The sequence below is a fragment of the Aptenodytes patagonicus genome, chromosome 24 (genome assembly GCF_965638725.1).
Source record: "Aptenodytes patagonicus chromosome 24, bAptPat1.pri.cur, whole genome shotgun sequence".
Lineage (NCBI taxonomy): Eukaryota > Metazoa > Chordata > Aves > Sphenisciformes > Spheniscidae > Aptenodytes > Aptenodytes patagonicus.
Window position 1 is genome coordinate 1,609,828 of NC_134972.1, and position 16,120 is coordinate 1,625,947.

General features: G+C 40.4%; 1 protein-coding gene across 2 annotated transcripts in view; it reads right to left on the minus strand.

The window, feature by feature from the left end:
* Positions 1-310: 310 nt before the first annotated feature.
* The window catches only part of DOCK5 (dedicator of cytokinesis 5), a 71,183-nt gene continuing 55,373 nt past the window's right edge, over positions 311-16,120 (minus strand). For both annotated transcript variants that reach the window (XM_076359044.1, XM_076359045.1), the window contains 7 exons: positions 15,128-15,211; positions 14,193-14,330; positions 13,914-14,080; positions 12,939-13,116; positions 10,447-10,585; positions 8,850-8,950; positions 311-6,902 (listed from right to left, as the gene is read on the minus strand). In XM_076359044.1, coding sequence (XP_076215159.1) covers positions 6,801-6,902; positions 8,850-8,950; positions 10,447-10,585; positions 12,939-13,116; positions 13,914-14,080; positions 14,193-14,330; positions 15,128-15,211 — 909 coding nt within the window. In that variant the 3' untranslated portion in view covers positions 311-6,800. The remainder of the gene's footprint in view (positions 6,903-8,849; positions 8,951-10,446; positions 10,586-12,938; positions 13,117-13,913; positions 14,081-14,192; positions 14,331-15,127; positions 15,212-16,120) is intronic.

The window sequence follows — 16,120 nt, forward strand, 5'->3', positions numbered from 1 at the left end:
ATTTAAATAGTAGAAGATAATTGTATAGATTACTAGCTTATATGTAAAAGAGAACACATTCTAGGCCAGTGGCGGGGACTCAGCAGCATAGGGTCCTGCTTTGTGTCCTGCAATGAAAACTCGGATGTGACAGCTTTTGTTTCACATGTACAGACAATGCCTGGCACTGTCTGATCTCACTAATCTCTGGATAAAACAGTAATACAACTTTGTTAAAAATCAAGAATAAACTTACTGTTGGAATGTAATTCCACTTGCACTTCAGTAGTCCATGTATGAAAGACTTTTATAGGCTCTTTTTTTTACTGGTTCACTCATAAAAACTACATTTATTTTAAAAAGGTATTTACAAACTTTACAATAGTTAATGCATTTTAAAAAACATGAAAATTTATACACCTTGCTTTACAGACTTAGTGAATCATATCTCATTTACCCAGAGAGATGCAGACTCCCTTTCCAAAGCTTAGCTCCTACTCTTTTGTCAGAGCCAGTTTAAAAGCTGTATTTTTTGCTGATTCAATTGCAGAGGACTAAAAGAGAAAGAAAGAAGGTATTTGCAGTCTGCAGAGGTGGGTTTTATAACTAAACCATCACATCCAGGATCTCAAAACACTCACAGAAACACGTTACACAACATTCATATTCTCCTGAATTCAAGACAAACATGTCTCAAGGTTTATCATGTCATTAAACCTTTATAATACCAACAATGAAAAACTACATCAATTAATACCATGCATATTGGGGCTGAATTTCAGAGCTGCTGAGGACTTACAGCTCTGTTGAAAAAATACAAAAACTGCAGACCATGCATGTGAAAAGCAAGGTCAAAGCATGCAGTCGTACATGTCCAGGGGTTTCAATGACAGCCTTCAAGCAGAACAGTCACGCCAATGCAGCATACACGGATGCTCTTCCTCTGTACTCCTCTGTGTACTCTCTACAGTGCCCACGCATACTGTCCTAAAGTTGCTTTAATGTTAAGAGGAGCAGAATGAGTGAACCTCATGTGCTTTTGAAAAAGCCCCTCTCCTGCCATGCAATCAATGAAATCACAGTATTTGTTTACTTTTCCTTTCTGATGTAGTCCTAGGAAAAGCTCACCCTGGTCCACTAGATAATTTGGTCTGCAACAGTAAATATAAGATAGAGAGGTTTTTAATTAAAGAAAAAATTGAAAGAAGGTAGCAGTAATGGGTCAGGAATGTTTTCACTATAAAAAAAGATTACAGTTAAATTACAGACATCTTAAACTTATTATTTCCATTTACAATTATAAAAATAAATAAGGAGAGAAAATCTGAGCCATTATCACTACAAGTCTAACTCACTGTTAATCTGTGGAACATACACTGGGCTGCGTAGTGTGAAGGTTATTAGATAGATGCAGGTTCTCAAAACCCACTGAATATACATTACGGCATTTTCTGCCACTGCAGATCACAGAGCTGTTCTCACTGGAATCGGTGTCCTTTCCTAATCCAATAATCCACTGAAATGGAAAGCTGTCTGTTTCTCTCTTCCCCGATGTGGATTAGAGCCTGTAACATTTTTAAAGGAATTTATCACAGCATGACAAATTTTAATTAAAAGCTCCAGAAAACAAGTGTTGAGCATATTTCTCCAAAGAAAAAAAAATCCTCTAACACTTGAAATTTAACACTAACTTTGAACAGCATGGCTATGAAATGGGATTAGATTTTGTATTCTCTGCAGACCGGATATTTAACTTTGAGATTTGTTTTATTCGAAACTATGAATTGGGTAGACGCGCTGCTGTTTGCTTTCATTTCTGGTATGCAGAGATGACATCATTATGGACTGTTCTACTCCCATTTTTAGCCCTCCAGCTTAAAAGACATTAGATGACATTTCCAAAAGCATCTAATTAACATGGAAAGATGATTCTCATTTTGAAAACTAAGTAGTGAGATCTTAAATTGTCTCTGAAAATTCAGTCTCAGAACTTAAGTCAGGTAGGTACCATAGCAAAGACCAGAACACTTTAAAAAAAAAAAAAAAAATCAGGGGTCTGGTGGGATTTCTCCTAACAGTGTGGGCACTTAATTCCACTTCAGTAAAATCAGTCAGGCCCCATGCTTATTCACACACTTAAAAGCCCAACTGCCTTTAAAAATCTGACACTTCGAAGACAATGCTTTTTCCTGAAACTGGCACAAAGCCCTAAAATCATTTAGGCACAGCACAGAAATTCCATCTTGTACCTCTAAGCAAACTATGCTGACTTGTATCAGCTAAGAACATAACTCTTCACATACCACAGTCAGTAATACATTTAAGAAAACTGAACTCCTGTTTGTTAGTTTGCCAAAAGGCAAGAAGGAGCAGAGGGAAGAGTTTACAGCACTTCAGACTCTAGAACAAAAATAACACTAAGAAAGAAAAAATCCCCCAACCTTAAACCCCTTTTGGCATAGAAAATTTGCCAATGAAAATGCCCAGAATATCTCGGGAAGGGAAATTGCCTCACTCTACTCTTTAGGCATCAGCTGTTCCTTTCCTTCCAGTTAGGGTGATGCCTCAGCTACAACAGTCTTCAACTGGCCAGACAACAAAGGCAGCAGGAGGAAAAGCCTGATCTGTGTGGACAGCATACCAAGACAAAGTTTAAGGAACCTGCCAGGTGAGACAGTGCAATTGCAAGGCAGAGCATACAGGAAGATAGTATCTTCACTGCTTTTTAAACAGCTGGCTCTATAGTAGAAGCCAAAGATCAAAATACAAATGAAAGGCCTGTTTGAGCCACTGCTCAAATTACACAAAGCACTGAAGCTTCCTAGAATTCTGCCAGCACTGGGATGGGCTACAGCCACCACCCTGCTTGCTCTCCTGACTCTCTAGGTGACTTGGGCATCTGGCTAGCTCAGGTATTAGCACCTAGGATCAGCACACAGGAGAGACAGCAACTGTTTTATTCCTAACGGCTGGCAGCTGCATGGTCCAAGGAAAGAAGGAGGGGAGAGGATAATTAACCACTTACATGTTAAGTACTCTGTTCATAAACCTAGTCTATAAAACTGCAAAAAAAGCAGTCAGAACCAAGTCTCCTCAAGTTAAAGAGCATTATGTAAAGGGTCATTAAAGATCAGCTAAAAAATTCTTCCCAAGGGCAGACTTCCTCCCATGAGGTTTTTTTGCATGGGCTAGTTCCCTCCTCCAGGAAAAAAAACCTGCTGAATGTACAAGGTACATCTATGAGTTAAAGTTCCTAAAGCAGATCAAACAGGTAGGGAAGTAAGACTCAAAAAAAAAAAGTCACTTGGAACCAAAATACCCAAACCTGGTAGCTAGTTTGTTTACCCATGACAGACAAACCATTAGCTGGGATTCCAGCAAAGTCTCCTTTGTTTCTGCTGACTTACCAAAGGAGTTAAAAGCAAACCTGCTTTGAAAAGGGAATGCACCTAAGAATGAGGTAACAGGCAGATGTCAAATGGGGAAAGGCACTGAATTAACAATAGGTGGTGTTCATATGTACTTTTCTACAATTCAGACCACATCCTGCTGTTCTGCCTAAAGCAAAATTCTCACCAAAGACAGAAAGTTCTTGTTCAAGTGAAGAGTTTCAGAGGGTCCTTTAGCTCATGTGTGCAGCAGAAGGAAGACAGTGGTTACAAGAAGAGGAAGAAGTGGACAAAAAATGAAAGACAGGAAAACCCTGTGGTTTTCAAGTCAAGCAGCGTCTATGTCCAAGCACATAATGTGGAGCTGACAAGTCCTACAATGCACCAGAGAGAGGCGGTGAACCACGGTCAAGTTGTCCAGAAAGGTTTCAAAGATTTCCCGTGAGAAGGCAACAGCCCAGAAAACAGTTGTATGTGCACTATAGCAAACATGACTGCAGATGTATGTGATGTGACTGCAGTGCAACTTCCAAAATGTCTCCAACCTGTTTTGTGATGTGAATCCAATATGACCCTTTGATGAAAGCAATCTGTTTTACAGAGCCACGCAGGCAGCAAAGTAAATGCAGCTTCTGCAGGTTTCTTTAAGTGGAGTCACACTGAAGCCAAGGGAATGTATAAGTACAACAGAAAGGACTACTTCAGTCTGAACAAAAAAACACTAGGGTTTCATTGGTTTTGTTTTTCCCTGAAAAAGGCTTTGCTGAGAAAAGCTTTCATTAGGTTTAACAAACTTCCAATTTTTCAGTAAGGTAATGAAACCCATTTAAGTCATGTGAGCAGAATAACGGTGCAGTGGCCTGCAAAAAACCCAAACCCAACAGTATTTGTATTTACTACTGTGAGCAACACCCTCAGCAGGGTTTTTAGTGTGTCTCCCCAACTTCTACCAGATAATCAGAAGCTAAATGACAGTTACAGTTAACAAGCAAAATTATTTCCTGGAAGAGAGAGCCCATGACAGAATCTTCATCAATATCGATGCTAAAGAAACAGGCCACAAGCTGTAACCAAACAGCCAAAGTTTTGTATAGGTTCAGAAATAAACTTGGATCCGAATTCCTCGGCTGGTCCCTCTGTATGATGAGTTTTAAGGAACCTTGACCTTTCCAAAAAGTTTGAATCTGAACTTTGCAGGCAAACTCCCATGTTTCCTGCGTTCCATAGTGAAAGGGAACAACAACGAGTGATTCTTTTCCCTTCCCTGGAAAACATCAGTGAAAAATAACAGCGATGACAAAAGCTATGTTTATAAATAGGCCAGTCACACAGGCAGAATAGCACAGCAAAATATTCTGCCTGAATGTGACGAGAGAGTAATTCTTACAAATCAAGAAAACCCCAAACTTCACTGGCTTTTCAGCTGCTGGGAATGTGGCACCAACAGGCAACTGCAACTTTGGGCGGATATATAAAAAAAGTTTCAATTATGTAGCTTGAAAAGAAAACAGTGAAGTTCTTCACAATGCATTAGTTCTGAAACAGGCAGTTTAGGAAAGTCCTGCTCCACACAGCAAAAAAAGCTGCCGTAACTATCTTTGGAGTCATCTAGATCTTCTAAGAGTAGAACAGAGTAGAAATACACTTTGCAAGAGAATTTTAAACTGAATTGTCTTCTGGTGTAAGTGCTGCACAAAGTCCTGTAAGCCTGCTGCAGAAGAGCAAGTCCCCACTCCAGGGTTTGCAGCCCTTCTAACAGAGCTCAGCGACAAGTAGCCCTGAAAGGTGCAAAATGGATCTGCCAACATCAGGAGTATTAATCACAAATGGCGATGTCCTGGTTTTCACCAGCAAGCTTCCAGTGGCAGCTCAGGCACAGAGGAACGCTGTGTCTAAGGCCAGTCTGGTCCATAAATAACAATAGTATTTGTGTTGAATTTTTGGTCACTATGCAACTGTGAGGACAGGCTATTCTAACACTGTGCCACAGCCTTTTTCTGCGTGGATCATGTGAATTTAAAAACATTAAAATGTAAGATCATGTCATTTTTTCTCTATACAAATAGAAAGACCGATGCTGACATCCAGACAGAGCAAGGAATAAATAGCTAAAAGAAAAATTAAACAGATTATCCCATCCTCCAAAGAAAGAAAAGCTGCAGAGAGCTGGAGTAATCCAAGCAACAGGAAAGTAGGTGGTTAATTGTCAAGTCTTTCACATGCATCCCAGATCTGAATGGCTAACAGCCACTAAAGTCCAGTGGCTGTTAAAAACCCAGATCAAGGGAGGCTATAAAACAAAGTGCAAGTACTGCCACAAATGGGCGCAGGAAAAAAAAAAAAGAGGATGAGAATTATTTATATTCGTGTGAATTTGCCCAGCCAAAGTAAAGGTTACAGTAACCATCAGACTTTGTTTCTGAGGTCAGGATGTGTAACTAGTTTTGCACACTCCATCCTCTCAAAGCTGCTGGTACCACTACAGTGCTAGTATCAATGCAGCTTCTATTCTTCTCACATAGTCACAGGAGAGAAGCAACTTTTTACACCCTATTAAAAAGCACAAAGATGAAATATTGTACCAAATCCCAGATGCAAGCACAAACCAAGTAGGTAACATAATTCAGGGAGGAGTATCAACTGCTCTGTAGTGTCAAAACCACAATCAACAGTGAAACTACGACAAAGTACTGGTGAACCTAAACTCTCCATTGGGAGTGAGCAACTGCCACTACTCGAGCAGAGATGGTGTAAGGCAGAATGTCTGCGCTTCATCTTAAATACATATGATGACTAGCAGAAAAAAAGTCTTCTTATTCTGCTAACAATGCTCAGGTCTCTGCCTGCAATCAAGCATCTTAGGAGACTGCACATCATACACCAGCACCTGACGTCTCAGGAGCCGACATTTCACAGCTTAGGAATGGCTGCGATCTGTTTCACTTCGTGCAAATCAGGGCTTGGCATCACTGCTGGGGCAGAAGGAGGGATCGGTGCATGAGTACAGCTGTAAAGCTGTAACGAACTTATGTGAAAATACTGTAGTGCACATCTCCTACTGGTGTGGCTTACCTTGTTTCAAACACTGGTGCAAATCACTACTGTGACAGATTTACACTAGGAATGAGCTGCTGAAATTGCATCAGTGAAAAAACTCGGGACAGACAAGACTAAGACAGGCAAGAATTCCAGTAGGGCGACTTCTCCTGCTATGTGATTAGTGTCTCAGTACTGGAAGAGTAAAACAGAGGTTGGGAATACAGTCACAATAACAGTTCCTTTTGGTATTTCCCAAAGAAAACTCTAAGGGGAGTGAATGGAATGGCAGGCGAGATCACTAGTCTTTCGGGTCAGAGAGCCCCAGCATGTCAGTAAAAAGAAAGCAGCCATTTCACTCTAGGCGCTTGCTGTTACACCAGCAAGTGATGAACCTCACTGCAATCCTTGCTCTGAAGAGACAACGCTGGATTTTCTGGTTTTTGGGGGTGGAGGGGGAGGTTTGGCTTCACGTCTGCTGGGTAGTGGTGGAGCAACCTGAGAAGATAAAACAAAAACACACAGAAAAATAAACCATTACTGGCAAGTTAAGACATTCTGCTTTACCAAACAAGAAATCCCAAAGGCCCTGTAATACTTGATGTTTCTTTCAGGACCAAATGTTTGAATTCAGCCTCTCAGTACTACATGCTATTGATGACAGGGGCAAACAAGGACACATCCCCAGCAGATAACAGAAGCAGATACGTTTTAGTTGCTAGAATACGCTTTAGTTGCGGATACACTTTAGTTGCTTCTGACCTGCAGCCTGACTTTGAGTCAGAGCCATTTGTCCCTCTGTCCCACGTTTTGTTCATCAGTAAAATGGCAATAAACCCATTTTCCTCAATGTTTCAAAATTCAACTATTTTTATCTTGCTGGCTTGATGAGTTGCACCAAGTGGGCCAAAAGGATACGAAACGCTTCCAAATCAGAATGGTACAACTAACTCCATAAAATGGTAGCAAGTAAAGTTCTACTAAAGCAAGCCCAGCTTGCCCAGCACAGGGGCTTGTAGGGCATTCCTTGTTCTTACAGGAAACTGCACTAGTGGGTTCTTTCAAGTTGGCTCTCTGCTTGTTTTAAGGGGCATCCTGTAAACAAATGAGATGTGAAAGGCAAGGTAAACAAGAAGCTTGTGTGCTCACCACCTGCTTAGCCAAAACTGTCAAGATTTCAGGACTATTTTAACTGAAGGAGGACAGAGTCAACTTTACAAGAACAACAAAGTAACAAAACCCTTCAGAAAACACTTTTACAATCTCTCTTTACAGCCCTTCAAATCCTTTTCATTTGGCTGCAAGCCAAGGTCAATGTTGCAAGCCAGAACATGTCAGTAATTAGTTTTCCTACAAGGCTCAAGGGAAGCAGGCTCTCTATTAATCCTCTTGAACCAATGACTCCCATAGCATCCCTAGAGCTGGCATATTTCTGCCATTCACACCACCTACAGCAGCTATACTGCCCCTTTTCAGAAGCACAGTCAATTCTGATCAAATGAAGGGCAAAGTAGAAAACCTCCTATTTATCCCATGCTCCAAAGCTTTATGCCAGTGTCATTTCTCTCTCTCTAACAGAATTAAGTGATCAGCTGTTTTATTGTCTTCCTGTGTTGTCCGAGGTAACATATTTTGTTAAGTGCAGTCATTCTTTAAATTTGTTTTGGTTAAATTCCAGTTCATCTCACTAAGGTACTCCATAAATCCTCTTTGCAAACTGGACTGGGGAAGACATCCATCCCTTTCACAGTTACAAAGGGATGCAATTACAGTCTCCTATCAGGAGCACCTACATTTCAGGGGCAGATGAAGTGATTCTGACACAGTGACCAGAGTATTTGCATGTGAAGTATCTGCAAGCCGTTTGGAATCCCACAGGGCAAGAGAAACATTAGTGACACTGCATTAAAAAAAACGGCAATTTGATGTTCCTAGAAGGAAACCAACTTCATGAACTTGAGAAAAAGGCTGTGGCTAAGATGGTGATATAACACAGGCTGTTTTAAGTGACTAACAATGCATAACTTGAAAAATTAGATTCTTCTGAGCTGAGGACTCAAAAGGAGACATTTATAATCTCTGAAAATGTGTGAATTTTTTTTCCCTTCTTTTTCAGGACCAGATTACTGTGCTATTTTATGTTGATCATGTTTTTGAAACTTTTTAATCATTGTGCTCGTTTGTTTTCAATATATCTTCCCACCCCTATACAGAGTTTGCCTAACCAAGGACAACACAACTCCCACTTGAAAAGAAGGGACTGCACTTGATAGCCTTCTCTTGATGCAAAAAACTTTTTATTCTTTTGTGGTTTCAGGGAGTGAACCAGTAAAATGATTAGACTAGTTTCAAGTAGCACCACCCTAGAAGCAGCTTGGAAAATTCCACTGGTGTCTCTTTCTCAAAAGCTGTTTTCCAAAAAAATGTCAGCTCTCATTTCCTTACCTCCACAGAATTCCTCGGGTTGCTATTCTCATAGGGTTTGCTTTTGGGCGGAGGTGGGGGTGGGGTGCTCTGTAAGCCATCAGCTTGCAATGAGGGAAAACCTAGAAGCAACAACAATAATAAGAAAAGTCATTAAAGTAGGTGGAAAAGGAATGGGAAATGGGATGGACCATGTAGAATTTTAAGGGAGAATCATTTAATATCTTGTGCTTTCGATCTGCTAACAGTTCTCCGCTTTAGCAGCTAAACCTGAATGGTTATGTCAAAGTAGAGTCACAGTCGTATCTCCCTTAAGTTCAAAATGCTCAGAAGAGTTCTATCTTCATCAAATGAATCTAAGTTCATGTGAAAAATGCATGCCTGAGAGAACAGAAAACTGAATCCATTATCACATCTGCAATGTTCAGTGGGGTTTCCTTTCACTCTGGGCCTCAACCTGAGAATTCACTTTGATTTTAACTCCAGTTGATGAGTAGATAAGTACCCAAACTTCAGAAGAATTCCTAGGAAGCTGTCCTGCTACTAAAGGCAATTAAAACCACTTGCTAAGTAGAAGAGTGAGGTTTCACATTCCTTTCACAGATCTCTCTTCATATAGTATTCCTGCATTTGTTTGTGTTTCTGGTTGTCTCCCCACCCCGTTCCCCACCCTGATATGTATTTTTTGGTTTTAATCCTCTCAACAGTTTTATGCTAGTTTAGTTCATTATCTACAGTGGATTCTGAATTTATATCCATATAAGAGAAAGGACAGTCAGGTCCTACATATGAACTTCTGTTCCTTTAAAAAAAGAGCAGTAGAGTGAGAAATGCAACAGCAAGCAAGGAAGTTGTCAGTGGTGACACTACAGTTGTATTTTTACCTTAGCCATATTTATATGCTGCTTCAGAATTAACTACAGAGCTTACTGGATATGCAAGGAAGGTAACTGCGCAAATTATTCATTTTGCTAATTCTTCAAGATAAATTCCTTCTCTTTCAGGTATAACATTTATTAGCTGAGTTTCCAAACCACAGAGCAACTTCTCCTAAAACTTTTTGCCATGCAATAGGAGTTATCGTTCATTAATTAACAAAGCCTTCAGGGCTTGCCCAGAAAATTTAGCCATAGACCTGATCAGAAATACTATGCTGAATTGATGCAGTTCCATCCAGTGAATTCACAGGATAAATTCCTCTAGTATGTGCTCTAACCACCTGACTTGATGCTTTTACAAGCATCTACATTGATTGCATATGATGTTCACCTCGAGGTTTAATATACCTTCCCACAAGTCAATACAGGAGAAAGCAAGAAAGAAACTGAAAAGATAAAAATTGTTCTCTGGAATTCATCTGATATGCTAATTTTAACAAGTGATATGTAAGTCACAAGTATGATCGTAATGCCTTTGGTAACACTGCCAAATTCTGTTATCTGACAAAAATGTCTACAAACATTAACAGCCCAGAGTCACTTTCTGTGAACTACTTCAGAGCAGTTCCTCCTTCCCTCTCTCCCTCCCCAGTGAGGTTAGCTCAGCAAATATATAGTAATTCCTACTACTGCAGATACTGTCCTGAAGGATGTGACAATTGCTCTATAATAGAACTTACTTTGGGTTCTTGGGGTTTTGGGAGTGATGGGTGGTGGGCTGCAAGGTGTTGATTGCTGGAGTGAAGAACCCTGAAGCAAAGTCAGTCTGTTGTCTCCTAATTGAAGACTCTTTGGCCTTTGTGCTTTTCCTGACATGCCCTGGTTGAAAGAGAGAGTAAACAAAACCTTTAGAAGTCAGCAAGGTTGCTGCACACGTATCAGATAATCAGACCTGTCACAAAGGCATCAACATGCTCCAGAAGAGCCATGCATAAGGGAGAAAGGTGCATTCAGGTAAAACATAAGAGTGAAACCACTGCCCTGGCTGAGCCATGTCAAAAGGCATACACTGTGCTCCTATGACACATCCAGTTTTCTGTGGGACCTTACTAACTGCGTAGCAACAGTAAACTGTTTTTAACGACCGTAGTGTATTAACTAAGAAGGGAAGACGTCAAGCTGAAAAACTGCTGTATTTGACTAGCAGTTCTGCGAACAAGTTTTGGGGAAAAAAAAGTCTTTCCAAGAAGAAAAAAAAAAGATGAAATTCTGGGTGCAAGTCAGGACTGCTAGTGTCATGCAGCTCCTTAGGGTTGTGAAACAAGTCTTTTTCAGGCTTTACAGAGCAAATCCCTTGCATTTGGGACGCAGATGATGTTGTTCCAGTTCCTTCCAGGGTCACGCGTGTCCTCTGTCTCTTCACTCAAATCGTGAGGCCATCTGAATATGGTCCCAAGAGTCCAGTGCATGAATATTACAGTCCTTTTAAATATTAGTTTATTGCTTTACAGAGAAGGCTTTCACTTACACATATAAAATTAAACTCACTGGGCTCTTTTAGAGATCATTGTCCATCATTGAGCAGTTCAGTATTTCTCACTGCGCAGAAGGGACCACACATTGGTGTGCAGTGAATATAAAACTTACAAAGACCAAAGCTGCTGGACATACAGCAAGCCTTTGGTTCCCTCTGGCTTTCTAACTCCCAAGCAGCTTAGTCAAGAGCTGCATAAAAATCAGTCTGTCCAATTCTTGGGCTGCACTATGCAGCTTTGGAACAGACCAGCTATAAAAACCAGCATTCTCTGTACTTTGCAATGTTCTTAAGCATGAATATAACCCTTCACCGCTCATTCACTTCAGTAAGCTGATCGCACATATAAATTTGCCCTCAGAGATATGGGGGGAGAGGGGAGGGTGGGTGTTCTGTTTTGCATTTCTCAGCTCTCTGCAATGCAAAGTCTTGGACAGACATGCCTTACTGTCCTAGCGAACTGGTCAATACAAACGGGCTTTCTCCCAGATCTTTTCCCTCCAGTTTTACTTAATAAAGTCATCAGCAGCTGACATCACAGTTTGTGGGTTAAACCCATTTAATTCTTCCAGAGGCAGAGGGCCAGGCCTCTTGAACCACTAATATTTACGACCCCAGGTTTTCCTCTTGAGTGGAAAGCCTGTCAATACCAAATGACATGATTCTAGAACCACAGTTCCCCTTTTTATAAATATTCTGCAGACTCCAAGTGCTGGCAGCGTCACTCAGATTTGATGAGAATTCCTGAATATATAGCAGCATAACCCGTTCCTGCCAGATTCAGTTGAGATCTTGGGAGGGAGAGGGAAATAGCAGAACTCATGTTTTCTCATTATTTACGCAGTCTGTGTTAAGTCAAATTAGTATCGCTGAGCCACCAGCTTAAATACTCAGCTGCCTAATTCTCGCATACTCTCTGACCAGTGTAACATAGTCTTAGCATAAATCAGAATAATACTCCAAGGTCATACAACTCTACTTTTAGGCTGAAACTTAACCGTTTGTATTAGGTGATCATTCTGAATTCCTCTGTCAACCTGAATGCCTAACAGTCTCCAATATATTCCTCAAGACAACACGCCTGTGGGGGTACAGATTCTCTTTTATTCCTCTTTCGCAAATAATTTGCTCAAGGAGTAAACACTCCTGCCCTCACGCAGGCAGTCTGGACCAGAGTACAGACTGGAAGAACCAGTTTTTCAGAGTCCCAAGCTGGTGACCTAACTACCAGACCATCTTTTTTCAACTCCTCAATCTATCAAACTGATCTTCACCTTGCAGTACGTTTGATTTGTGCTGTGATGCTGACCGATAGCAGCTGAACATCTGGCTTGCCAGCTGGATTTGAGTGGGCTAGCAGTATCTGCTTGCTCCGACAAAACCAGAACAATGCTACATTGTGCTGAGTGCATCACACAGTCCTCCACTCCTACAAGAAATGAGGGCACTGAGCACCTAGAAGAAACATCAGTGCCTCGTACTTCCAGTTTGTACCTTAAGCCAAACTGCAGTTCAGTCTGTGACACAAGTTTTCCAAATAAAAAAGTAAGAATTACTCAGATGACCAAGGCTTTTGGTATTTGAACCCCTCCCACTATTTAATGAAGTTCCCAATGACAAGCATGGCTGAAAGCAACGGAAACACTAAAATCTCCTGCTGTGGATTTTATTATTGCTATTATTATTTTATTTTTTTACCATTTTGGAAGTCAGTTCCATTTCTGGCTCCTTCTCTACAATAACCTGAGACTTGCTAATACTCCAGTCCTTCCGCTTGAGTTTGCTAATCCGGTTATCACCATCATCTTTCATGGGCAGTTCCTCAGCTCTGGAAGCTGTTGATATTCTTCTCTCCAAGAGAGGCTCCAGAATAGATCTGTGGCCCACACCAAAAGAGTGAAAAAACATGAAACATTAGTCTGTCAGACATTTAAAGTGCCATCTGTTAAAAAGCTATGATCTCTTAGTCTGCGTAAGAGATTAACGTGAAAAACTGAGTTATGACCATGGAATTTTCAGTAAGATTTGCGCTCCTAAGTTACCCTAGCGATTTTGAGTATAATGCCTTACGTACAAGATAAACTGTGATCTACTTGCAGAAGGAGCCAGAGCTGCATTTTATGCTGAACCCTGCCACCGAGTCTGCTGTGTGACCTTGAGCAAGTCACCTAAACTCCCTGGCTACCACAGATGCAAACTAGATGTACAGAGAAGTAACATCAGGAAATGTTTCCATGTGTGGCAGCTCCTTTTAATGCCATGTATGCAGCTGCAAACAGGTAGGTAGAATAAGTACCATATGACTATGCACCTCTTTGCAGACCACATCAACCTAAATTACCTTGTAGTATCTTACACCTCTGTTTTCCAGCATTCCTAGGAAACAGAAATAGCATGCATCTGAAATACACTGCCTCCATCCCTCTTCAGTATCATGTAGATAATTGGGACTCCAGAGACAGACAGTCGTGGGTTCGATTCCCAGAACTATCCCTACCTGTGCTGCAAACACCCTATCTGTAAAATGGAATAACAACATTGGCCTCCATTTAAAGTTTTAAACGTGTAGGTATTACTATTGTGTATGGAATAAATCTTCATTTTAAGAGTAACTAATTCCAGCAAAGGCATATCCCCACTCTTGTAAATCACACGTAAAGGCTGATTACTAACCCGTCTGAACCTGGTCTGGAGGAAGTGCTATCAGATGACGTGGAAGATGTAGAGACCACAGAAGACGCCACAGATGTGACAGAGAGCCGTCTCAGTGTGGAAGACATGATATAGGGCAACACGACAGAGCCTGACCTGCTCTGTTTCCTTTCGGTGAGGGAGGGAGGCTGCAGACAAATACGCTTGTGATAAATCATGTAACACTAACTCACTCACAAGTGGGAAAGGGGAAAGTTGTGTTTCTTTAAGGCAAAACACTAAACAACCAGGTACGCTTACCAGAGTTATTACACCATACTGCTTCTCCACCTTCTTCTTCAGCTCTTTGAAACAGGCTGTCAGTCTGTCATGTAGAGGCTTCAGCTGTTCTGTCAGCTTCTCACCATGGATCCTAATCCCTTCTGCCAACAACGGCATCTGAAAGGAGGAACAAAATTAAGCTACAAAAGGACAAATCAGCTCTCCTGTTCCAGAAAGGAATTTTCTATGCATGTTACACATTTCAGATACAATCAAAGGACTTAAATCAACTTGTTTTGAGTTTGCAGATGCAAAAAAAAGCAATCATACAGTAACGAAGCTCTGCTGACTCAAAACTTGTGACACTGTACTAACTTGATTGTTTGTTTGAGCTCCATGTGTTCAAGAAACATGAACACTTTCCCCATCTATACCTATGATTCCCTTTTCCCTACTCAGATTCCATATTCTGCTTTGTAAAACACAGCATGTGAAATGATGGAGTATCACTTCTTAGCCCCCAAAGCTATATGATTGTGAGGTAGCTTTAACTGGGCTGTTGTGTGGAAATATGTAAAAACTGGTCTGCAGGGATGCAATTTGCATTACTAAAAAACTAGGGCAATTTTTCATTGCCATGCAGGTCAAAACAGACAACTTTCAATGGTCAGACTGACAAAACATAGGTCTGATGATTAATGAAAAGGTAACAGATATTTTGTTACACTCATGAGGGAAAAAATCCACGCCACGTTGGTAAATATTCCAGAATCACATTTCAGAGCAACACAAGGTACATGGAACAGCCTAGGCCACAATTTTAGAATATGACAGTTTCCTCAAAATAAAAAACAACTGTACACACATCCAGATTGTTCTTATAGTTTTTATCTGCATTATCTCTCCAAAACAATGATGCTGGAAAAACATCTACACTCATACATAATGCTTCCACTTCTTTCCCCATACAATACCTGTAGAGCAATTAGTTGCTTAAGCAGTTCAATTTTATCTTGATCTTCAGGATGTTCTTGAAGATACTTCTCTGTGAAAAAGGCCTGAAAGCAAAGAGAAGATGATACAGACACCACATTGCTTTCACAGCTAACAAGTGAAAGATCCTTGTACTTTAAAAGCAATTAATTGGCATTATTCCTCGTAGCAAAGTTTGTTTTTAGTACCTCCGTGACACAAAGCTGAAGGACAAAGAACCATTTGCTGAGAACTGGGAAGAAAAGAGACTTTTTTTGTAAAAAACAAACCAACAAATCTTACTATTTTTTCAGTGAAACACTGATATGTAAAAAAAGTTACTTCATCACAAGGATTTTCTTCAATTCCAATTGCCTTCTCATAAAATAGTATTGTTTTGAGTAATCAAGGCTACATTACTTGTCACTCAAATGCGAGTAGCAGATCCTGTCTCTGAGTTCTCACTTCAAGAAGTCTCATTTTTAGCATTCAACGACCTACAGTACACAACGACATGCAAACAACCTCCGCTGCAGAAAGGTGAACAGGGCATCTCCTGCCTGCAATTTCCTTAAGCTCTATGACTTAAGCCCTTAAGTACAACATTTTCACATGGGGCTCGTTACAAAGATTCAAGTAGAAATAAAGACCATGTTGAGAGTTTGACTCAGTTTTGATTCAACAAAGCACCTTTAGTCTACACTTCTTATGTGTTTACCTTTAATCAACAGAATCTGGTATCAGTTTAAAGTTGAACAAACACAAGTACACTTTCTTGGACTGAAGCCTTAAACTTGTGCCAATTCACACTATGTGCTACAGTGTATTATTACATTGAAATGTATCACAATTCCTGGTCAGAAGAATTTAATTTTTTTTTTTCCTAGATAAAATCCCTAATAATTTTTCCATTTGCTTTTAAAACACGTCTCTGATCTATTTCAGCCTCTGCATATATTTCTTAGTTCTGTGTTCCATTAACTGAACTGTATGTA